The sequence below is a fragment of the Amblyomma americanum genome, chromosome 2 (assembly GCF_052857255.1).
Source record: "Amblyomma americanum isolate KBUSLIRL-KWMA chromosome 2, ASM5285725v1, whole genome shotgun sequence".
NCBI classification, from domain to species: Eukaryota; Metazoa; Arthropoda; class Arachnida; order Ixodida; family Ixodidae; genus Amblyomma; species Amblyomma americanum.
Genome location: NC_135498.1, coordinates 180,186,222 through 180,210,289, shown reverse-complemented (window position 1 = coordinate 180,210,289; position 24,068 = coordinate 180,186,222). Strand labels below are relative to the sequence as shown.

The following is a 24,068-nucleotide window of genomic DNA, read 5'->3' as shown; positions in this document are numbered from 1 at the left end:
AGGAACGCCGCAACTTTTGCATGCATAAGGCATGCTTGGTGCAGTGGTTAGAGTGGGTGCAGGCTCATTCCGCATATTTCTACCTACTGAACTTGCTTTATTCTAGCCAAAGTACTGTGACACTGAATGTAGCACTGCAGCACTATAACGCTTTGGCTGCCTCGAGACCTATCTCAATGAGTTACGAACATACCTACTCGCCACGTGAATGGGTGGTGCCGTCTGTTGTAAATGCTGTAGGGACAAGGGCCGTCTAGTTAACAGTTAGAGAAAGCCTGTCACAAAATTGCATTTTTGATACAAGAGCACTTTGCAGTAAACAAAGCACAAGATGAGTAGGTTAACCAATGGACTTTCAGCTGCAATCCAGTGCTAAACTATGTGTAGGGTGTTTGGTCCTCTGCATTGCATGAATGCTTTTGAATTATGTGGTTGCGTTTGGCCAATAAAGGCATGAGCAGCATAGGGAAAACAAACAAGAAACTCTTGACTCTCATAAGGAGCCTATAGAGTTAACTCTAGTCACCTTGAGAGGCCATGGGTTGTCAGGTGTGCATATTGCCTGCCTCTGTCTGCTCCTTGCCTTTAATTTCTGCTAAATTGTCATGAATTCACACTTGCTCTTTAATCCACGCTGCTGTCCTTCTTTCTCATAATGTTAGATTAATTGTCCTCCTTTCCATTGCTCGCTACACTGTTCTTACTTCTACTTCTAGCCTTTTTTATTAGCCCCCAGGTTTGGCCTTCATGGTTGAGTATTTTGTTGTATACTTTTGCTTTAGGGAACTTGATCAGTAAGTGCTTGTTTGTTGTTTTGGAGTGACATTCAGATTGAGTCTGCCACATTCTTATTTGCGTGCAATATGTTCTCTTGTGATTTGGGTATTCACTTTCTGACTTGCTGCATTTTGCAGTCTTTATGAATGGTTTCAGAGCAAGTTTTAGACATGTTACTCATGCTTGCCATTGTACTTCACTGCAGGGAACCAACGAAGTGAACAAACAGGTGCGACAGAGGATTGAGCAGAGCTACGCAGACTCCTTCAAGGAACTAGGGGCCATGCTGGATTCAAAGCTCAAGCTGCTGCAGTCCTTACGGGCCTGAGTGATGCCATCATCGCTGATGTTTTCCAGCGACCACCATTTCAAAGCAGGCCCCGGGTGCAAGCATCCAACTTGTCTCCCCACCGGGTGCCATTGTTCTCATTGCTTGCCCATGCTCCTGAACTATCATAAGACTGCCAGTGTGGGTCCCATGACCCGACACCTGACTGCCCAAGTGTGAGCGATCGTTTTCATCTGTGAAAAAGAAAACAAAGCTGAGAAAGAGAACAGGCGGGAAGGGGCTTTGAATGTGCCTGGCACAGGCATTGCTCTCTCACGCTCCCCAGTGTCGACTAAAAGCGAGGCTTTTTGTTGGCATGAAGGCATTTTGAGCGAGTAATCTAAGTGAGCTTTGAATGGAGCTGTGAACTATCTCCACCACAAGCATGTCCCATTACACACCAGTGACAGCTGGGCTGGGCTAACTATGCAGCTAAGGGGTGTGCATCATCACAATTGCAGTGTGTGGGTGGCACTCAACGATGATCAGTGCCACATCCAACTTCAACCATTTCATGTCATTATAATTAACTAGCAGCTGGTTTGATAAGCTGCACTCCTGTCCTGAATATCGACCTTCGATTGCTGTCCACCAACTGTGCAAGCTTTCCAAGAGGAAGTGTCTCGGGGACTCGTACTACACATCAAAGGACAACCCAGCCAAGATGGGGGAAGCATGGCCTGGAATATAATGCACGGTTTCAATAGAAGTTGCAGAAGCACTGCTGTGCAGACTTCATCAGAAGCTTTGTTGGTAGCAGAGGTTGAGAAAAGAAAGGCGAGACTGTTGCTTGTCTTCGGCTCCAGCATCTTGCACCTGGATTCGACCCAAATGGCCACTATGCAAAGTGCCTGCTTGTGCAATGCTCTTCTGAGCTGGCTGCCGCATCCATGCATCGATGAGAACTGACGCCAGACCAAGGTAATTCATGATGACAAAGGAAAGCAAGATGGCTGGCTTTGTGCTCTCTGTCCTTTTATAGTGTGTAGTGTGCAAGCGTGTGTGCCAGTTTGCCTCGTGGGCTCTGTTTTTGTTTTCTTTTTCTGCGCCTTGGAGAGTGATGGACACCACCAGCTCTGTCAGTTCCCGGCCATGCTCGTGCTGCGACAGGCTTGGTGGGAGTGCATGAACCAGCTGTGCAACTGTTGACTCTGTCCGTGCGTGCCTTCTAGGATCGAGAATTGCGAGTAAAAGTTTTATATTTTGAATCCGTAATGGTGTGCATTGGCAAGTAGGTGCCCTCCAATGCTGGGGCACCTAGTGTTGGTTTTCATCACTTGACTTAGTGACAACTTTTTCTGGCAATGGTGCAGAAGCTACACAGCCTAAACACGCTCTCTCTTCCTACACAGCGGAATATAGTCGCCACTTCGAGTAAGTAGTTTTTTCTTTAAACATTGTGTGTTGTTAGTATTCGTTACTTAAGGAATAGTTCTAAGACAACTGCCAACTTTAAACATCGAAAGTCAGGAAAAAAAAAATTATTGATTACAACGAATTTGCTAGGCTTGTTTAGTTCCTAGAAGCCTCCATAGATAGCGCCAGCTGCCCCAGCGATAGAAAAAAGCTGCCACGGGGAGAGCAATGCGACAGGCAAACAGGCGCACCATGGTACACTCAAACTGTCTGGCAGAATGACAACCTTCCTTTCTTTGCCAAGAAAAGTTGTCGCTGAGATTAGTACCGTGCTTTTGTAGGACATGGCTAGCGCTTCAACTGCAGCTGACTCTTGTTAATTTGAACTCGCTTAATACGAACTTCCGCTTTGTTTGAATTGACTCTTTTGGTACCAACAGCAAAAGGTACATTAAAAAGGTGTAGAGATATTGGTATATTTGAAAGCATGGGTTGTCCAGGAGCATTCAAAGGGGAAACAGCAGATCGGTAATTTTTTTTTTCGTGGTAGTGGGACTCAATAATTTTGTCGTATTGTGTGCAGTTTTGTATTCCGAGGATGATCAGGAATGCTTGTGTTCATCCTCTGGGCCTGTGAAATGAAATGTCTGGCTGGGGTTTGCCCACTAAAGCAAGGTGCTGATTACGACAGGTAATATATATGTTCACTGTTGCTTAAGTCATAGACATTTATGCGCAGCTCATTGTGATTCCATGCACAGTTCGCTGCAACAGCGTGAGTGGTTTTACTAAATCGCACCGGAGGTCCAGTGCTCACCGCATGCGTCAAACTGGCCAGATGCCTCCATGCCGGAGACAGCTGTTTGCACCGGTAGACGGCTGCAGCAAATACGAGTGCAGACAGCACCGACGTCATGACGAAGTAGGGCCGTTCCCATCACAGCCTGAAATAATTTTGATGGTCATATTCTAAAGAAACAAATCTGTAGAGGTGGTCTCAATGAGTATTCAAATCAAATTTAGGAGCTCAAAATTGCTGCTCGCATCCCATTAAGGTGACACCTCACCGCTCATTTTTAGCCGCCCCTACTCCAATGACTCAAAGGGGTCAGTCTGCGCGAGCCCTCTCATTGAGCATGCCCACGTGACACGAGAGGGACAGGGCACGGTGGGGTGGAGTCCAGACCTCTTTGCTTGAATGCAAAAACAAGTACTAGTTCCATTACGAGCAAAACCAGCGGCGTGTATGTGTGTAATTGCAGGTGGTACAGAAAATCCCAGCGATGGCAAGTAGGATGACGTCATCAAGCAGCCATATGGCGCACACACAGCAAGCCGAGCACTGCCACTTCAGAGTCCTATATATGTTTGTCTATGTATTCCCCCCACTGGCCGACCTCCATGTGGTGCCATTCGTGTGGTGACATTTGTACCAAAATTGTGGTGCAACCATTTGTCGTACAGCATTCCGGGTGGTGTCATACGATTTCTCATCGCATATAGCTGACATGCGCTACTCAAGTTGGAGACTAGCTTCAGGCAGAGATTCGATTGGACCACATATGCACCTTCAATTGTATGCCTTCCCAAACTTGCCTATCAAAATTGTGACGCAACCGTTTGTCCTACAGCGTTTCGGGTGGTGACGTACACAAACACGTAGAAAAATTACAGATGTTTACTACATTCGAATCGATGCGAAATCACTGCTTTGTGCTACATAGAAGACAACAATGCCGCAGGAGAGAGCGCTTGCGCTAGGCTAGCTTGCGAACAGAAACGACTATTTTGCTCGGGGTTGGTACCCATCGGATTAGCGCTTACACACTAAAAATAACTATAATGCATGTACAAGCATTACGCGTAAACAATGCACCCAGGGACAGTAATGCTTACGTAAGCAGTCTTAAGTGTCTCTGCAGATTTTTTTTTTTCTGGTATTTCTGTGTTGAGGGGGGAAAGGAGGAGCATTCTTTTTAATCTCCGATCTGTTCGGTGGAAGCTAGCTCTAAAATTTTTTTGGTGCGGTGATGAGTGATGGAATACCAATCACTCGGCGCTTTTCATAACCCCAGTAAATATCATATTAAGGCTGACTCCATGTAGGCGACGGCGGCAAGCGACAAGCGGCGCCATTTCGCGAGGCCCGTGTCGTTTGACTCGTCCCTCGGTGCTGCATTCACAGTTATTTTCTTTCATTGCGTGGAAGTCCCCCTGCGACTAGCCAATCAGACTCGACCTGGCCTTTCCAGTTTGTCCCAGTCTCCACGAACTGACCGTCGCAACGAGTGCGCATTGGTCATAGCCGCTGCTGCTGCATCACCGCCGCAAAGTATCTTTGCTGTAGCTGTGAAGCAGACCAGCAACATTTAAAGGTGCGCTAAAGTGAATTCTATGTTCGTCTTTTCATCGTGGGAACGTGACCTGCACGCTCCAAGCATGCTTAGAAGCTTCGAATTATGCGTTGCCGATTTTCATATTAAATCGGATAAAATGTCCCGGATCCCTCATTTTTTTTAACTCGCCACGATGAGTAGGCGGAGTCAACCAACATGGTTGCCGTGGTGAAAAGCACGCGAGGAGTGCCCAGGTGTGCCCTTCCCTTCAGCCAGTGGCTTACCGCTCTGCCGTCGGCGAAGCAATACACGGAGAGGTGTGCCCGACTGGAGCAGGCGGGTGCATCACCCACACGGCAGCAGGCGAGGAGAAAACATTCCGCTTGCTTCGGGCTTGTTACTTCGTTGATATGTCCCAACAACAAATATGTAGCGGTTTTATCAAACTGTTGCTTACGTCGTCCTCAAAAAGAGTAATAACAAGTATGTACTTTGGTTGTCTTCATGGATCATGGGATTTTTATTGGCCATCACAGGGTGATGAGGTTGAGTCTCGCGAAAGCAAGTAGTCCATGCGTAGTTTTATTTCCGTGGGCTTAATTTGCGGCTCTGTTGTCTGCGACCTAATCTCTATTCACGGAGCCCCCACCCCCTAAACAACAAGCGAAAACGAACTTTGCCAGAACGTTGTTTAATGCGCCTTTAAAGGTTGGTTTATGGGGTGTAACGTCCCAAAGCAACCAAGGTTATGAGGGACGCCGTGGTGGAAGGGTCCCGATAGTTTAGACCACCTGGGGTTGTTTAACTTGCACTGACATCGCACAGTGGACGAGCCTCTAACATTTCGCCTCCATCGAAATGCGACAGCCGCGACAGAGATCGAACCTGCGTCTTTCGGGTCAGCAGTCAAGCGCCGTAACCACTGAGCCACCGTGGCGACTCTGTGCACCTTTAGAGAATCTGCTTGTTGGTACTGGAGGGCTGACAACATTTGGAGCGGGCCGCGAGCAGGCGTATACTGCAGGGAGAGATGTGTGTCTAGCCGCGGGTATACGGGCACTTGATCCTCAGTGCCGCTGCGCTCCAGCTGTAAGTGTAGAATCACTCGTGACGAATATTCTCTCTCGCATAGTTTGCTTACTTCCAAGCAGACCGAGTTGACAGTTGACGGGATTTTTTACTAAGCCGGAGTATGCAGGAACCGAACAAAAGCACACGTCCCCCGTGATCTGTCTTTGTCTCAAGCGCGCTGGCTTGGTCATCGCCACTCCCGCTACACCGCCGCCGTAGAGAAAAATATTTCTTGCACTGGCTTTTAGGCACACCCTCAAAATTTTAGAAGTTAGAACAAGAGTACAGGCTAAGGGCTTATTTACTAAGCCAAAGTGCGCAGGTGCACCGAAACCGCTGTGCTCATCGCCTGCCACCGCTTCCTTGGGGGTTGCGCACTAAGCGACCGCACAAAAGACTGCGGTCGTCGCTTCCCACCTCATCTTGCCAAGCAGCTCCCTAACGTAATCAGTCAGGTGGTGCATGCTGCTATTCAGATGCAACACATCATAGCTGCGGTCACGCAACAAGTAACCCAACACATCAAAACGTGGCTCACTACGAACCCGCCCATGCTTAGACATGCTGGTGGCCTCCGTGAGGCGGGTCGCCCGAGCAAGTACCTCCGCACTACGGAGGGGAACGAACATGGGGAATACTTGGATGCACAGGAACTACAACAGGCTACCACCCCACTTTTTTTCCCCGTGGGTCCGCAGACGCCGACAACCCAACAGTAATGTTTAGCATGGCCAAGCAGAAAGGAAGTAAAGATAATAACGAACCCTTCGAAATAATACAGTGGAATTGTAGGGGCTTCAAGGATAGGCACAAGCGCTCCCGCCTTGTCCTCTACCTGCAAAACGATCATACGGACTTTCTGACATTTGCCTTTCTGAGCGCAACCATATTACCACAGAACTGTGCCAGCAGCGTTCTGATTGGCACATTTCAAACAGGCACCTACTGCACATGCGCAACACAGTCCAACAGGCACGCGCGTTCAATCAAGCAGTGAAAAGGGCTTTGTCGGCAGCTATTATTGCCTTACAGGTGCCAGCACTGCAAGTTAAATTTGCAGGATATATAGCTCTTACCAGGAGGATCCGTCCACCTGTTTCCTTGTCAACAAGGCATACACCACACAGAAAGTGGATCTCGAATTACAAACACCGCACTAACACGTAGTGATTCATCTTTAAGCAGCGCGAAACACAGGACAAGAGGAAGAAACACGAGACGACACGAGCGCTATTCTAACAAATGAACTTCGATGTGTTAGTTATATAGGCACCAAAAGCAAGAACCGAAAAAACACAAAAACCCAAAACATACAATCGCGATAGTCCGTAAAACCGTGCGTGCACGCAGCGGGAGGTGCCTATATAACTAACCCTTCGAAAATAAAAGTTCATTTGTTAGAATAGCGCTCGTGTCATCTCGTGTTTCTTCCTCTTGTCCTGTGTTTCGCGCTGCTTAAAGATGAATACATTCCAACTCGCCCAGTTTTCTGTTCACGTAGTGATCACGGTCTTACTGCGTAAATGTAAGGACATCCCGTTGCACGTGCTCAATATATATTGCCCACCTCATCACAAAAACGTCACATTTGATTGGTTCTTCAGCAAAGCAATGAAAGCTTCTGACAAAGACCTGTTCGTGACAGGTGTGGACTTTAACGGACATAGCAAACTCGGGATATAACAGGGAAAAAAAGAGGGATAGGCGGCTTGCGGAGCTCATCTCCGCTCTCCATTTCACTCTCCTTTCAAACCCGGCCACCCATACAGGAGTAGGGACCTCGATCAACCGAGACACATGCCCGGACATAACCCTCGTGCGTAACACATCAGGCACCGCCGCATGGCAGAATCTGAGCGAAACTCTGGACAGTGATCACTGTCTGCTGCAACTAATGCTAGAAACGCCTCCTTCGCGCAGAGCCGTAAGCAAGGCTTGTCTTACGCACTAGCATAAGATTCGAGGCCAACAGGTTCCCCCAAGTCCTTACAGAAGGGTATGAGCCATGGACGAAAAACTTCATGAGGACACAAAAACAATAGAGAACCTCCCTGGCCACATAGAAGACGCACCGGCCATAGATGGCCTTCTCCATCTCTGGTAGGCGGGACGCAACTTCGCAGAACGATGGAGGGAGCAGAACACAACCGGAAGCTTAAGCTGCATATTCAAGCGCTCACCAAACAAGCGGAAGAGTACGCTGCACAGCTAACGAACACAGATTGGATCGAACAGTGTAACACTTCTGCACGCAGCATGGGAACCAAAAGCACCTGCCGTCTCTTCCGTGGCCTGATTGACCGCAGTCAGACGCAGGGAACCACAGAGGCAGCCACATAAAGCTATGTACAGATACCAAGGGACAATGGCCCAGCTTGCGGGTTCGCTGTGTGACAGACACCTCTGCCGTACTGTGGACGATACAGAGCAGGGTCGCTGTTAGGCAGACCAAATGCAGCGCTCGATGCCCCTTTCTAAACGTATGAACTTGAAGCGGCGCTGAAGAAAATGAAATGGTGTACAATCCCCGGACAAGACAAAATTATGGCCAAGCTATTGGCGAACCTGTCTGACGGGGTCATCGGTCACCTACTGGAATACATGAACAGCTTCTGGGAAGGGCTTCCTTTACCAGAGGAATGGAAAATATCCCTCGTTGCTTTCATACCGAAACCGGGAAAGCAGGTCAGCACAATCTCCGTCCCATTTCGCATAGTCCATGTGTGGGAAAATTATGGAAACCATGGTGCGAGAAAGACTGTCTTACCACCTGGAAACTGAAAGACTGTCTTACCACCTGGAAACTAAAGGATACTTTGCTGACACCATGTTCGGCCTTCGCCTACACAAATAAGCACAAGACATCCTCCTGCAGCTTTAAAGCGAGATGATTCAACCAGTTACAATGCAAGGAAATTACAGTCATCCTTGCATTGGACCTCAAAGGGGCATTTGACAATGTTAAACACGGCGCCACACTCGAGAATCTAAGCGTCACATACTGTGGTACTAGAATGTTCTCAAATATTAAGGACTTCCTGACGGACAGGAAGACCTTGATACGCATTGAGTATCAGGAATATGGGTCATATCAAATGGGTACCGGAGGCACTCAGCAGGGAGCTGTGCTCTCTCCCATTCTCTTTAATCTGGCTATGATGAATCACCCATTCTCTTTAATCTGGATGTGATGAATCTACCTAAGAAACTGGCCAGCATCCCTGGCATCCTCCAGGCTCTGTATGCAGACGATATCGCGATATTGGCAACGCAGGGTAACCTGTGGGAAATGGAGCACACTCTCCAACAAGCTGGTCTCACCACAGCGGCGTACGCCTCCTTGTGTGGCCTCCAGTGTGCCCCTGAAAAATCTGAATTCCTACATATCAGGGCAAAGTCTAAAGATAACACAAGCGTCCAGCTACATCTCCCTGACGGCCCTGTCAGGGAGACAGAGGAAATCAGAATATTAGGACTCTTCATCCTTAACCAGTTGAAAATTGAAACGACTCTTTAGTAAATACAGAAAGTTGGAGAACAGATGGTCAGAATGATTGAGCGGGTCTCGAATAGACGAGAAGGCCTCCGCAGGGACGCTCTGAAGTTAACCCACGTTTTCATGACTAGCCGGATACTGTACTTGGTCCTGTACCTGAAACTCAACATGACGAGGAGCGTCTAGACGCGGTTATCGAAGGGGATTAAGCGCGCACTCGACCTTCCGATATCCACGTCGAATAGTAGACTCAGAGTTTGGACTCCTCAACTCCCTGCAAGAGCTACACGAAGCACACCTGATGCACCAATACACAAGACCAACACAGACCCCTTCGGGTAGAAGACTTCTCGACAGACTACACCTCCAACATACAGACGCGATACCACAAACTATGACAATTCCGGCACAATGGCGGAGAGCCCCTTGGGTTCAGCCTTTGCCGAAGAATATGGCGCAGGACATAAATGCCAGAAGACGAGAAGCGCGTAGGGTGACAAAACAGGCATCAGTTATGCGGACGTAGCCGGTCCGAACCGCGGGAGGTGGCATATGCGACGGCAGTCATTCACAGAGGAACACAGATGGACGGGCTCTCCTTTAGAGCACCGAATGTAACACAAGCCGAGGAAATTGCTGTCACACTTGCAGCCTCGGATTCGAATTCGCGCGTGGTAATCGCGGACGGGGAGTCTGTTGAGAGCTACACACGGGTGGAGGTGTCACCCCTCGCCCATAAAATTTTGCAAAAAAGCATGAGGGATGAGGACCCCTCACCCAAACGTATAGTCGGTACCCCAGGACATCAGGGACTCAGAGGGATTGAGGCTGAGGATGCAGCTGCCCGAGCGCTCATTTACCGGAACCCCTAGCTGATGCCATGGATTCTGGGGCAGAGGAGGGAGAACACCTCTTCAGCTTGCGCCAAATATTGCACTAATATTGCGAAACTCATCGCCGTTACCCATCCCTTGCAAAGGGGAGGGGCTGACGAGTGAATTCTGAGACGACTCCAGAGGAATAGTCTTCCTGTTCAGCAAACTCGAAGCTCTTTGACCCGGCAGTCAATGGGTGCTGCACACACTGTGGGAGGTGGCTGACATCTACCACGTAGGTGCGGGCATGCCAACGGGATCCGGCTCTTACCCCCTACCCTATCCCTACTATAAGGAGGACTGGGAGGCGAGTCTACTCGGCTGCTCCGACCTACAAGCTCAGAGGGCCTTGGTTGTGAGGGCACAGGCGGCGGTCTTGGACTAAGGATGCCACCTAGTGTGTAGAGCGTGTAGTGAGGCTCTCCCCTCCTGTAGTACGAAATAAAAGTTTTTCGCCACCACCACCTCGAGTATTCCAGTCGTAATTTTAACCAGCGACCCCTGAGATACGAGTCATGCACGCTACCCCTACACCATTCAGGCACTGTTTCTTTATTGTTAGGCCACGCAGGTACACTTGTGCCGCTGCAGGTGCAAACGGCGGTTTATATGTATGTTGTGTGGTCTCACGCAAAGTGGAATCATACGGCTGTATGGAAGTGAGTACGGGTGTAATTAGGTTCTGATTACGAATGTAGTAATTAGCGAGTAGCAAAGTGCATGTTGGCGTTTCATATCCTCTTTGCTTGACGCCACGTAGTGGCGCTGGCACGCGGCGGCCACAGATGGCGCGCGAGCAGTATAGTCTTCCAGTGCGATATCTGCTTCAAAAAAAAAAAAGCAGTGTCCGTGTCTGCAAAGAGGACCGCAGGCCGCTGAAGGGAGCCAATAACGCTATCGCGCCATACCCTTAAAACGGGGCTTAAGCGTCCCCTGATTTTTTTCATTCAGAGGCCTGAATTAACAGTTGGGGATAAGAGTTAATGGAGAATACTTAAATAATCTGCGATTCGCTGATGACATTGCCTTGCTGAGTGAGTCACTCAGGAGATGAACGGCAGTGCATGATCAATGAGTTATACAGGCAGAGCAGAACGGTGGGTCCAAAAATTAACATGCAGAAAACCAAATTAATGTTCTACAGTCTCGCAGGGGAACAGCAGTTCACAATTGGAGGCGAGGTGCTGGAAGTGGTAGAAGAATACGTCTGCTTAGGACAGGTAGTGACAACTGATCCGGATCATGAGAGGGAAATAACTAGAAGGATAAGAATGGGGGGGGGGGGGGGGGAGCGCATATGGCAGGTTCTCTCAGATCATGAATAGCAGTTTACCAATATCCCTCGATAGAAAAGTGTACAACCGCTGTATCTTACCGCGGTACTCACCTACGGGGCAGAAATGTGGAGGCTAAGAAAAGGGTTCAGCTTAAGTTAAGGACAAAGCAGCGAGCCATGGAAAGAAAAATGGTAGGTGTAACGTTAAGAGACCGGAAGCGGGCAGAGTGGGTGCGGGAACAAACGCGGGTTAATGACATCCTAGTCGAAATCAAGAGGAAAAAATGGACTTGGGAAGGGCATGTGATGCGAAGGCAAGACAACCGCTGGTCCTTAAGGATAACGGAGTGGATTCCAAGAGAAGGGAAGCGTAGCAGGGGGCGGCAGAAGGTTAGGTGGGCGGATGAGATTAAGAAGTTCGCAGGCCTAGAGTGGGCGCAGCTGGCAAAGGGCCGGGTTAATTGGAGATACATGGGAGAGGCCTTTGCCCTGCAATGGGTGCAGTCAGGCTGATGATAGTGATGATTTTTTTCATTAGTGGCCACAGCTTCGAAGGAATGTGCGGAAGGGAGCCAACGCAGCTGCATAACGCCGGGTCTTGCCGATGCCGAAGGCTCCACCTCCTCCCATTAGCATCCACAAACGGCCTCCAGCGCTAGATGTAGCTTAGGGCTGTTTCAAACCTGGCCGCGTTTCGATGGAGGCGAAACTGCAAAAGGCGCCTGCGTGCTGTGCGATGTCAGTGCATGTTAAAGACTACAGGTGGTCGAATGGTCGAAATTATTCCGGAGCCCTCCACTACGGCAGCCCTTCCTCTGTCTTCTTTCACTCCCACCTTCCTTTCCTCACGGCGCGGTTGACGAGTCCACCGAGAAGCGAGACAGCTACTGCTCTATTTCTTTCCCCCAAAACAATTTTTGTTTAGCGCTGAATCTGGTACACTCGCAAGCAATGCGCGGACGTGTGTTGAAAAAACGTTTGAGGAAACGAAAAGCGTGGAGATCGCGGTTTCTAGTTCAGAGCCGACATCACAGAAGAGGCTGGTGGAATGGGAGGAGAAGGTCGCCAGAAGTCATGGACTGATGGCCGCCACCCGGGATTAAGAACCAAGCCAACCAAACCTCACCTGACGCCTTCCCTTAGTTGGTTCATCACTAAAGTTTATACCTACCCTTCCTGCGCGGGCGCTGGTTGAAAAATGTTTTTGAGGAAACGAAAAGCGCAAAAGAGGAAACTAACGGCCGTATTCGTTCTCCGGGGTAAGGGTGCGGGCTAGTTGGTAATCCAAGATTAAAAAGCGCTCGTGTGCCTGCTCTCGTCTATGTGCTTGTCTGTTTTAAGTTGTGCTCTATATATCTTTAATTATTCGTTCTAGCGAGCAGAAGGTACGCCGCCCCTTCCGAGTTAATGGCAGTTTATAGCTGCCTATGACCATTTTGCAACCCATGTACACGGAGAAAGAATTCAGCACATCGAAAAATGTCCCATTGCATGAGGTTGAAAACTTTCCATTGCATTTTAGTTCACAATTTGCGCCATTTAATTAACACTCTTAGGGCCGTAAAACTGTCATATATGGAACAAAAAGAAAGTACATTCACATTCTTTCGCGCATAATATGTTACATAAACCCACCAGTTCAATGCAAAACCAAAATGAATAAAAAAAACTACGCAATACGAGGGGCAGCGCGGCCCTTCAAAGCACGGAGCAGCGTCTTGCGAACACCTGCCGGTCCTGGCTACATTTGAAGAGAGCGCCGAACAAGGGCGAGTTCATGACGGCCACGTTGCACCGCAACCGAGCTGCAAGAGTCGCGTCACTGTCTCGCAAGGCGCCCTCGCCCAGCCGGCGGTCGCAGAGGTGGTAGCAGTACCGCGTCAGAAACCTCATCTCCATCTCGGGTGACACACTCGACATAAACGTTGGCCCGGAATAGCTGCGACCTGCCTCCAGCGCAACTTGGAAAGCAGCCGTAGAAACAAGCAGAGCTTCGAGCAGCTGCGAATCTTCGTCGCTGCTGCGGGCCAAGGGCGACTTGAAGACGTCCAAGCCCGCGGCCAGACACGCCTTGACCTTGTCGAGCCTGTACGCGGCCAGAGTGTTGTTGCTCCTGGGACACCCGTCACCGCGTCGGCGGTCGACGCAGAAAAGCCCGCCGACTGCCTTCAGCATCGCCTCAGCGACGACGGTACCAAGAGTGGCGTAGTTGAGGAGGCGGTCTCGGCACGTGAACGGCGGCGCCAGCGCGACTCTAGTCAACGCCGCGTCGCTTATTCCGCAGCCGCCTTCCTGGAACAGCTGCTTAGGATCGCCGAAGTCGCTCAGTCGGCGCGGCGAAAAACCGGTGTCGTCGAGACGACGGAACGCCAGGATGTTCTTGTAGAGATTGTTAGGATCTAAACTCTTCCTGAAGGAGTCGCTCGCGACGCCGACCATAGAGGAGGGAATGGTCGTCGCGTTAGGTGCAGCTAAGTGCAGGTTGTTTACCTTTGTCGTAGCGGCAGCAACCTGGTCGTAGTCTGTGAACAGAGCACTCGTGACGATGCTCTTCTTCAAGGCCGTGGCGACGGCCCTCGCAATGGACGCCAGTTCTTGCTCTGCACCGGGGGTGATAGCTTGCGGTGGTTCGGGCGTCAGGGTGCACCACGCGTTTCCGAATGCAAGCCTGACTAGTCCGAGGCAGGACTGGTTCTCTCTGCGAGCGAACACGTCGAGCATTTCCTCGGGCAGCAGCACGTGTGCGAGTGAGTAGATGGCGACGTCTATTTGGTCCATGCGCTCGAACAGGGCCATCAGGGCTTGCCTTAGGTTCGCAAGCCCTCGAACTATGACGTGAGACGGCTGGTACGGCAGCGCCGTAGATGCCGTTGCGAAGAACTTCTGCCAGTCGAGTTCAGTCACCTTCGCTTCGATGCCGGCCAAGGTTTCGAAAGGCACGATATCAGCGCTGTCCGAGAAGTTCCAATTCCGCTTCAGCTCACGATCAACGGACACGAGTTCGCTGACGCGGCGTTTAACGCTAGCGTTGTCTGCGCCCAGAGCGCCAGCCGCAGCAAGCAAAGCGTCGACAATCGCGTCGTCATCGAGGAACGCGGACAGGGGCCTTCGGACGTCCAGGACAGGTGTTCCAGGTGCACGTGGGTCGCTCCAGAAGGACAGGTAAGACGGAAGCTTTTCTTCCTTCGAGAGGAACGCCTGCGCCTCCAGGATTTCGACCGGCGTGTCAAGCTTCTTGAGCGCGTTTTCTAACCTCCGTTTGACGGCGATTGGAATGGCCTTTATGTTCTTTCTGACGGACACCTTGGACGCAGCTTGGAAAGAGAGACAAGACGCGTGCAAGATGGCTGCCGTCTCAGTGGCGTAGTGAGCACTGCTCCCACGGCGTTGCTTGTGGCCGATGCGCTTCGATTTCTCCAAGATGCTCCGCTCCAGCGGCGAGTACTCTCGCTTCCGGTTACAGACGAAAGCGTAGAAGTCCTGGCAGGCGGCGTCATAGCCCGCGGTCGAGGACAGGAGGCGGCTGATGCGGTCAGACTCCCAGGCGCACTGGTCAGAGGCAGGCGAAGCCATGTTCTTAGCGACCTGCTGCAGGCGCGGGGGTCGCAGGCCCTTGGACGTGCTGAAGTAGACGATGAGGGACACCACGATGGCCGTGGTCACACCCGCGGCCAGAACGGCAGTGCGCTGAAGAAACTGCCGCGTGGCTGCGCGGTTGGGGTTCCGGACATGGTACATGAGGTCGTCGGTCGGCTGTCGTCTCAGCAGCGTCGCCATGACTCTTCTTCTTCACCTCAGTAAATAGAGCTCATACCCACGAGGGAGGATTGGCCAAGATACAGTGGAGAATGCCAATGAAGTAATTGTGCGGGGAAAGAAGACGTGAGACGGCGACGTAGAAGACTGAATCAAGATGAAAATGAGAAAATTAAAATAAATAAATATGAATTACCAGGAACAGAATCAAACATTTTTGGACATGTGACAGAATTTTGTACACAACTAACAAGGTAGCCGATCAGTTCCACCTATGTAATCATGAAGGTAGCCGCAAACTGTTTAACGGGAATCCCTCGGCGCTCGCACCGAACGAGAGAACTGGAAGAGACAGAGGGAGTCCTAACCTCGAAAGAGGGACCTCCAAATACTGCTTTCTCTGAACTGCGAAGCGCCGGCAAGACAAAATGATCTATTGTTTCAACTTGCCCACATGAGACTCTTCTTCTTGTTCTTCTTTACCTCAGTCAATATGGCACATACCCACGCGGTTGGATTGGCCAAGGTATAGTGGAGAACGCCAATGAAGTATCTGCATGGGGAAAAAAGACGTGAGGCGGCGAAGTAGAAGGCTGAATTAAGATAAAATTGAACATTTCAAATAAATTAAAGAAATTTGAACTACCAGGAATAGAATCGCACACTTTTTGGACATGCGACATGATTTTGTATACAGTTAACAGGTAACCGATCAGTTGAACTTATGAAATCATGAAGGTAGCCGCGAACACTGCTTACCGGGAATCCTTTGGCGCTTGCACCGAACGAGAGAAGAACTGAATGGGAGAGAGAGAGGGAGTCCTAACCTCGAAAGAGGGACCTACTGCTTTTTCTGAACTGCGAACCGCCGGCAAGAGAGGAGAAAGTGATCTATTGTTTCAACTTGCCCACATGAGACGCAAAGGTTTGTATAGTAGCGAACTCGCATCTGCATAAGTACAAATTTAAGTGAGGGGTTCTGCATCGCAGAAGCGCCATTGACACCTCACAAAGCCTTGATTTACACCACCGGATATTCTTTGGGTGCTTTAAGTGTTGGAAATGCACGGTATTGAGCAACGGATCACTCAAGCTGGCTGAAATACGTTGGAACCGCTGGAAACCTGAAGTTTCCATCAGAATGAGGTGAGGGACAGGATAGATTACAGGAGCGCTGAGAGCTGACCTTGCCAATAAATTAGCCACCTCGTTAAAATAGACACCCGAATGACCAGGTACCCAGACAAAGCGGATCTCGCGCACTGTGAGCGGAACAAAAAGCCTAAGCGAACGATTCAATAAAGATTTTCCCGAATTTTGGAGAGATACTAGAACTGAAATGCAGTCTGCAAGAATAAGAACCCGTACTGCATGCCTAGGAAGTTTGAGAAGAGCCAAACCAATGGCCAGAAACTCTGCGAAGAATATAGGAGTATATAATCTGGAATACGAACGGAATAGCTCCAAGCCAGCTCCTGCGAATATATCCCAATCGCCGCTTTCTCACAGCTGCTGGAGGCATCATTCGAGAGAACAGTATGAAGAAAATTCTGTAGGTGTTCAGAAAGAAAACCATTTAGGATATTTTAGGGCATATGTTTCCCGTGGGACGGGAAAATATGGTCGTAATAGAGGACGGGGTCAGCCTGCGTACCTGCAACTCGTTGCAAGGAGATCAGATCAACCTGAGGCGGGGCTAACAGATTCTGCGTGAACCTAACTTGTGAAAGCTGATAGCGTGGCCAATGATTAGTGAGAAATAGTTGTGGTTGGGATAGAAAAATGGGACCACTAACGCCGGGGGCCGGGTCAAAGGACCTGAGGAAAGTACGCAGTGTTAGAAGTTGGAAGCGGGAATAGAGATCGGGCATACGGGCTTCCAGATAAAGGACAGCGTTTGAAGCTGATTTTGGGAGCCCGAGGCGTAGCCGTAGGGCACACCTTTCCAGTACAGCTAATGGCTGCAGCTCGTAGTTTGCGCTACCAGAGAACAAGATGCAACCAAATTCCTGAATCGGTCTCATATAAGCCTTATAGAGCAACACTAACGTGTCACGACGCATATGCCAAACTTTTTATTGCCAACTCGTGTCAACCGGCCCAGAGCACGTTCCCCTTTAATAACATTATTCTTAATATGGTGTCGCCACGCCACATGACTCTTCCGTGTCTTCTTCGTCTTCGAAAACGAAACGTACCCACAGGGGCCACTCCAACTGAGAACAACAGCGGGAGCTGTAAGTTTGGCGTGTCCGATCCAATCTGCCGTGTGTCTAGCTTTAAAATGTTGGGCCTATGTTACTGGCCGTGTCTTAATTTTACAGTTAACAAAAGGCCAGAGTAGAGCCAGTAATATGAGCCGCCGCGGTGACTGAGTGGTTGTAGCGCTCGGCTGCTGACCCGAAAGACGCGGGTTCGGTCCCGGCCGCGGCGGTCGAATTTCGATTGAGGCGAAATTCTGGAGGCCCGTGTACTGCGCGACGTCAGTGTACGTTAAGCAACTCCAGGTGGTCGAAACTTCCCGAGCCCTTCACTACGGCGTCTCTGATAGCCTGGAGTCTCTTTGGGACGTTAAACCCACATAAACCAAACTAAACCATAGCCAGTAATACAGGCATCTATAACACATATATAGGCTGCGTACCTCGTCAGTTGGCTAAGAGGAAGTTTTATTAGGCCCTCATGACCTTTTATATAAGGAGGCCGTTTGGAACATACCTTATGTTTCAGTGAGCACTAAAAATTGCTAAACTAAAATTACGCTGATCTGTTCCCAGGCTCATCGAGGTCTGTGGGGGAACGAGAAGGCGCACGCGATCGCCCGAGAGCGCACCTTCCGGTCGATCGCCGCTCACGCGCCGCCTCCACGCGAGGAACACCTCCCTTCGGGTAGAGAACGCACAACATTTCACGAAATCATTTCTCATTATGAGCTCGGTCGTAAGACCTATCCAGCAGCAGATAAACAGCTAGCTCAGCAAAAGAGAAAATCATGTGGAGGAAATTGCTAAACCGGGGTGTTTCCAAACCCTAAACTGTACAGTAAATGGCATCCAGATGTCTTTAATCCTAGATGTACTCACTGCGATAGCATTGCAGATCTAGTCAATATGATCTGGACCTGCTCTTCCTATGACAACCCGAATAGGAATGTACAATCCCGGGAGACCTTATTACTCAACCACGCAGCAGAAGAGCAACGCAAGTCATCGCTCGCCCTGACCGCCGCCGAGTCCCAGGAGATTCCTGCCGATGGCTAGGGGAATGAATGGGGGTTTTGGCTAAAGCATTCTCCCCCGTCATTATTGACGGGTGCGAATTCAAGTCATTTGTGAGCGTATTAATCACCGAAAGCTAGCCCCCGAGAGGTGTCGAGTGTCAGGCCTATTTTGACGGTTCACTGGCGACTGCCCGGTTGGGCACATCACAGGCCCATTTTGGCGTTTATAGGCTCACGTGCATACTCGGCCTTCTTCCACTTGCGGTCTTCGGTTCGATGGTTGGCTGTCAGGAAATAAAAGGCGCGGTAACTGTCTTATTTCTCGGTGGACACCTCAACCGCGCCGTGAGGGAAGGCAGGAAGGTGAAAGAGGAAAGAGAGAAAGATTCTGTAGTGAAGGACTCCGGAAGAACTCATAGGGCACTTAAGACTGCTTACGTGCTATGAATGGATTGGATTGCAGAAACATTTATAGAGCTCTAAAAATATTTGTGGTTGTCATTGGTTGTCGGTTAGATCTTCAGTATTGTCAGCCGTTGATCGAGGTCGGTTCAAGCAGTGGTCGTCTGCTCTTAGTACAGGGCTGCGCTAACTTTTGCTGGCTTTTGAGCACGCTGCACTAGACCTATCATCCTCGCAGCGGTCGCTGGCCGGTGTAGTGCTTCGTACTGCTCCGCACTGGGGTTTCTAATCTTAGGGACAACGCCAGTGTCCTGACATTCCCATGTAGTATGATACAAGGTGGGTTTTGCCTTGCACCATGGACACCTGTCGGCGTATAAGTGGGGTACATCTTGTCGACTATATATAGATTAAGATATGAGCCTGTCTGAAGCTGCCTCCACGCAACTGCCTCTTCACTGCTGAGCGATTTATGCGCCGGAGAAAGGTTCTCCTGCTGCCCCTGCCATATTCTTATATGGCCGAGTACTTTCGGGGAACCGGCCCGAGTTCCTCGAGGTCGAATCCGCTGGGTGCTCGGCTCGTAGTGTAATCTCGAGCTACCCTATCCGCCTCTGGGTTCTCTGCCACCCCTGCGTGTCCCGCGGTGCCCATACGATCCTACGCTGGATCTCTGATTGTTCCTTTTCTGTGTTTTTGATGCTGCCTACCTTTCCGAGGAGTACGCAGAGTACGGTTCTACAATCTATACAGAGGGCGTATGTGAATAAGAACACGGTGTACATGGATGCAGCCACATACGACTACAGCAGTGAACGGGCAGTGGCTACTGTGGTGGACTCGGAACACCGAGAAATTACCAGCGGGTCACTCAGAAACTGCACGGTGGCTGAGGCCGAGGAGCTAGCTGTCGCTCTAGCGGCCGCGGAGGGCTACAGAACCGGGCGGTCACTAACTATCCTCACTGAATCTCGGACGGCGTGCCGTAACTTTACGTGCTGTGGAGGCGAACCCATTAGTGTGTCATCGTGAGCGTTCAACCTCGATGCAGTTTACTACGCACGGTGAAGTGACGCGCCTTCGAACGCTGATTGAAAAAAATTGCTTTTTTAGTAAAGGAAATGGCGCAGTATCTACCTCACATCTCGGCGAACGCCTGAACCGCGCCGCAAGTGAAGGCATAAAGGAGGGACTGAGAGAAGACAGGAAGAAAGAGGTGTCGTAGTGGGAGGGCTCCGGAATAATTTCGACCACCTGCGGCTGCTGCGTTTTTATGGAGACAAAACGCTAAGACGCCCGTGTGCTGTGCGATGTCAGTGCACGTTTAAGATCCCCAGGTGGTAGAAATTATTCCGTAGCCCTCCACTACGGCACCTTTCTTCCTTTCTTATTTCACTCCCTCCTTTATCCATTCCCTTACGGCGCGGTTCAGGTGTCCGCCGATATATGAGACAGATACTACGTCATTTCCTTTCCCCCAAAACCAAGTATTATTATTATGATCTTTAACGTGCACTGACATCGCACAGAATACGGCAACCTTTGCGTTTCACTTCCATCGAAACGCGGCCGCCGCGGTCCGGTTCGAACTCGGGAACTTGGATCAGTAGCCGAGCGCGCTAGCCACTGAGCCACTGCGGCGTGTACAGCTTCTTTGGTTTTCTTATTCAGTCGACGGTAATCGACGCATAGCCAAAGTGTGCGATTTATCTTCTTGACCAGGACAACTGGTACCGCCCAGCCGTTCATTCGCCGACTAGGTTCTGGATAGCTTCGCGTTCACGCGTAGAGGCTCGAGAAGGGCTTTGGCGAATAGGTTGGGCATACTCGTCAGTTATTACTCCATGTTTTGCAATGCTTGATCATCGAACCTCGGACGGGGAATAGATACATGTCACTACATAAAATAAAAAAATACTGCGAAGCTGCATAGGTCCTCTGCTGCTTGGACGCAGGGTCCACATCACTGGTCTCTTCTAGACTTCATTAAATGAGCAAGCTTTTTTTTCATTCATATATAACTAGCCCCTTTTATGGCATTAGGCATAGGCAATAAACACGGCTTGAAAAAATCTGCAGAGCTGGTGTTGTCTGCGCGGGGCAGCGCTGGGAATCGGAGTAAGGCGTATGCTCTTGGGTCAATTGGTCGCTTGCGGATGGCGCGGAGTGGGCGAGGGCGTCTCGAATGTAGTCCATTTCGTCCACATAAGTAACAGTCGTTCTTCTGTTAAGATTCTTGTGATAATAATTAATAATAATAATAATAATTGGTTTTTGGGGAAAGGAAATGACGCAGTATCTGTCTCATATATCGTTGGACACCTGAACCGCGCCGTAAGGGAAGGGACAAGGGGGGGAGTGAAAGAAGAAGGGAAGAAGGAGGTGCCGTAGTGGAGGGCTCCGGAATAATTTCGACCACCTGGGGATCTTTAACGTGCACTGACATCAGATTCTTGTGGCCGTGATGAAATTCGTGCGCATAACTTCGGCTTGTCCACTTCGGAGATGGCTCCTGCGATGCCGATTCCATACTAAAGCAGTAACTGCGCGTTTAATTCGACAATACCTTCGATGCTTTCGGTAGATGGTGACCATGACACTTGAATGGAGCAGGACTAGTGTGACTTATTCATCGAGCGCACTGAGGACCGCGAGTTCGTGGGTACGGCTTCTTCCATAGAAAGCGTGATAGACCTGACCTGAAGATCATTCATGGATCGGAGCTGACTCAGTACGACTCATGCCTAAAGTCACGGTGCTAGAGCAGTGCTGAAGCGCTGGGAAAACCGCAGGATGCATGGGTCCTTTGACCATTGCCTTTTAAGCGCATTATTCTGACGGGATTTTAAGGTGGCTGGCAGCTGTGCATGTCTGCAGGCGTCCCAAGGGTCTTCGCTTCTAGCTTAGCGGCAAGCGGCCCACACATAACAGGGGAGTCCGCCATCGTGTTCACCAATGCAGTAATTACTTGAAAGCCGATAGTTCTTGTCATCGCACTCCATGCTGGTCTCGGTGTGGTGTCGCTGGGCGTTGCGATCGAAGCTGGGGTGCGTCGTGGGCGTTTAGTACGTGGCTTGGTTATTTCAAAATTGCCTCACGTCTCTTCGATCTTAACTTCGTGTTAGACGTCGTCGTTGTGGAAAGGTTCTTTGCGAAGAAGATACAGCACGAACATGTTTCTCGTCATCATCATCCTAACTACTGCGGAAGGCTGGGACAGTTGATGTGACATGACTTAAAAAATACAGCGCAACTCAAGGCGCAGAGCGCTCAAAGCGCTCGTGTGCCTCCTGTCTTTCTTAGACGGCCTCGTCTTGCTTTGTGCTATATTCTGTAAGCCTTTTTTAGGACGTCCGCTGAAGGAGAGGCCTTTTCCATTCGCCTCCATTTTAACTCCCCTCAATCTTCTTAATGCCTTCTGCACACCTGACTTTCTGCCGCCACCTGTGACGTGACCTTCTCTTGGTATTCACTCCGCTACCTCCATATGGAATAATCGGTCTTCTCTTTCTCATTACATGTCCTGCCCATAGCTTTTTCTTCCTCTTAATTTCAGCTACGGTGTCATTAACTCGCATTTGTTTGCTGACCAACTGTATCTTCCTGTGTCTTAACGTTACACCTCTCATTTTCTTTGCCGTAGCTAGTTGCGCTGTCCTTAATTAAACCTAAACCTTTTCAGTTGGCCTTCGAGTTTCAGTCCCAAAGGTGAATACTGAAAAGATGCAACTCTTACTTCCTTCTTGATCGATACTGGTAGCCTGGTATTCGTGACTTTGAAAGCACCCAGCAGATGTACTTACCCTTCCACACCCCGTTCTCTATCTCCTAGCTATTTCACTCTTGTGGTGCGGCGCTGCGGTTACAACCTGCCTTAAGCCGATGTATTCCCCTATCACTTCCAATGCTTTGCCCCCTATCGCAAACTGTTGTTGTCGCTCGCCGACCGACATTATTTTTAGTTTTCCTCATATAAAGTTCTAGACCATCTGCTTTGCTTACTTAGATGATCAATTATGCTCTGTTATTCCTGTCCTGAGTTACTTAGCAGGGCATCCTAATTAGCAAGGCAGAGATTATGAGGCAATCTTCATTAACTTTTCTGCCCAGCTCTTCAAAAACAACATCTCTGAATACCTCTTCTAAACGAGCGGTGAATAGCACTCAAGAGGTCGTGTCTCCCTGCCTGGCGCACTTCCTGACTGGGATGCAATCAGTTTCCCTGTGTAGGGCTGTAGTGGTCGTGCAGCCCCGACATATGTTTTCCAACACCCTTGCGTGTGCCTCTTCTACATCGTTGTTACGCAGTGGTCCAATGACTACTGATGTTTCGACTGAATCAGTCTTTCTCGTAGTCTATGAAGGCTATATACAGGGTTGGTTCTATTCACATTTTTTTCTATCACCTGATTGATGATGTGAATACACTATATCGTCGAGTAGCCCTTCCTGTAGCCAGCCTGGTCCCTTGGTTGATTTGTTTTTGACTCGGCTCTGAAAATTTCACAAGCTGGACTAACACAATTCCGTCGACATCGGCGAACCTCCCACTAGTACTGCTGTCAATAGCCGAGAACGCGATCGCCTTTGGAAGCAACAGGCAGTATGTTTACCACGGAAGAGGACGTGCAGCAGGATCTCCTAAGGAAGCTTCAAGTGAGATTTTTCACCACAGAAGAGGAGCGAGAGCAAGAGCGCCAACGGAATCCGAAACACGGGCCAGCATGCTTGCATTCCTGCAGTGGAATGGTCTAGGTGTAGCACGGATTGCGCCGCCGCTACTTTTTCTGGTACGTCCATGGCGTTTGAAAAAGGGGCAGTCGAAACATTGCAGACGCGCGGAAGTGGTTAATTTCTGAGAAATTCAGAAATATAATTCCTTCCCTCTCCGGTTAGCCCTGTCCTCAGCAATCAGATGCGACGTTACCGCACTTAAAATTCGCTGTGTGATTTTCTCACCTGTCTATCTCACCAGTCTATGCATCACATTAATGTCCAACACAGGACTAGCTCAATCTGATAGGCTCGGAATCAGCCCGTCACTCTAACAGATCGCCGTTTGCCTATATGCGCACTGCCTCGTGCTCAAGACTACTTCTTTCTGTTGTTTTCTGGTAGGATATCAATTCACACTGGTGCTGGTGATCAGCATGCCATACTCCAGCAGACATAATC

The 24,068-nt window shown here is 49.7% G+C and overlaps 1 protein-coding gene across 1 annotated transcript in view; it reads left to right on the top strand.

Moving 5' to 3' along the window:
* psidin (phagocyte signaling impaired) overlaps positions 1–2,313 on the top strand; it is an 80,734-nt gene extending 78,421 nt beyond the window's left edge. The window contains exon 27 of the mRNA XM_077655547.1: positions 983–2,313. Within this exon, the coding sequence (XP_077511673.1) occupies positions 983–1,105 (123 nt within the window). The 3' untranslated portion in view covers positions 1,106–2,313. The remainder of the gene's footprint in view (positions 1–982) is intronic.
* The last annotated feature ends 21,755 nt before the right edge of the window (positions 2,314–24,068 follow it).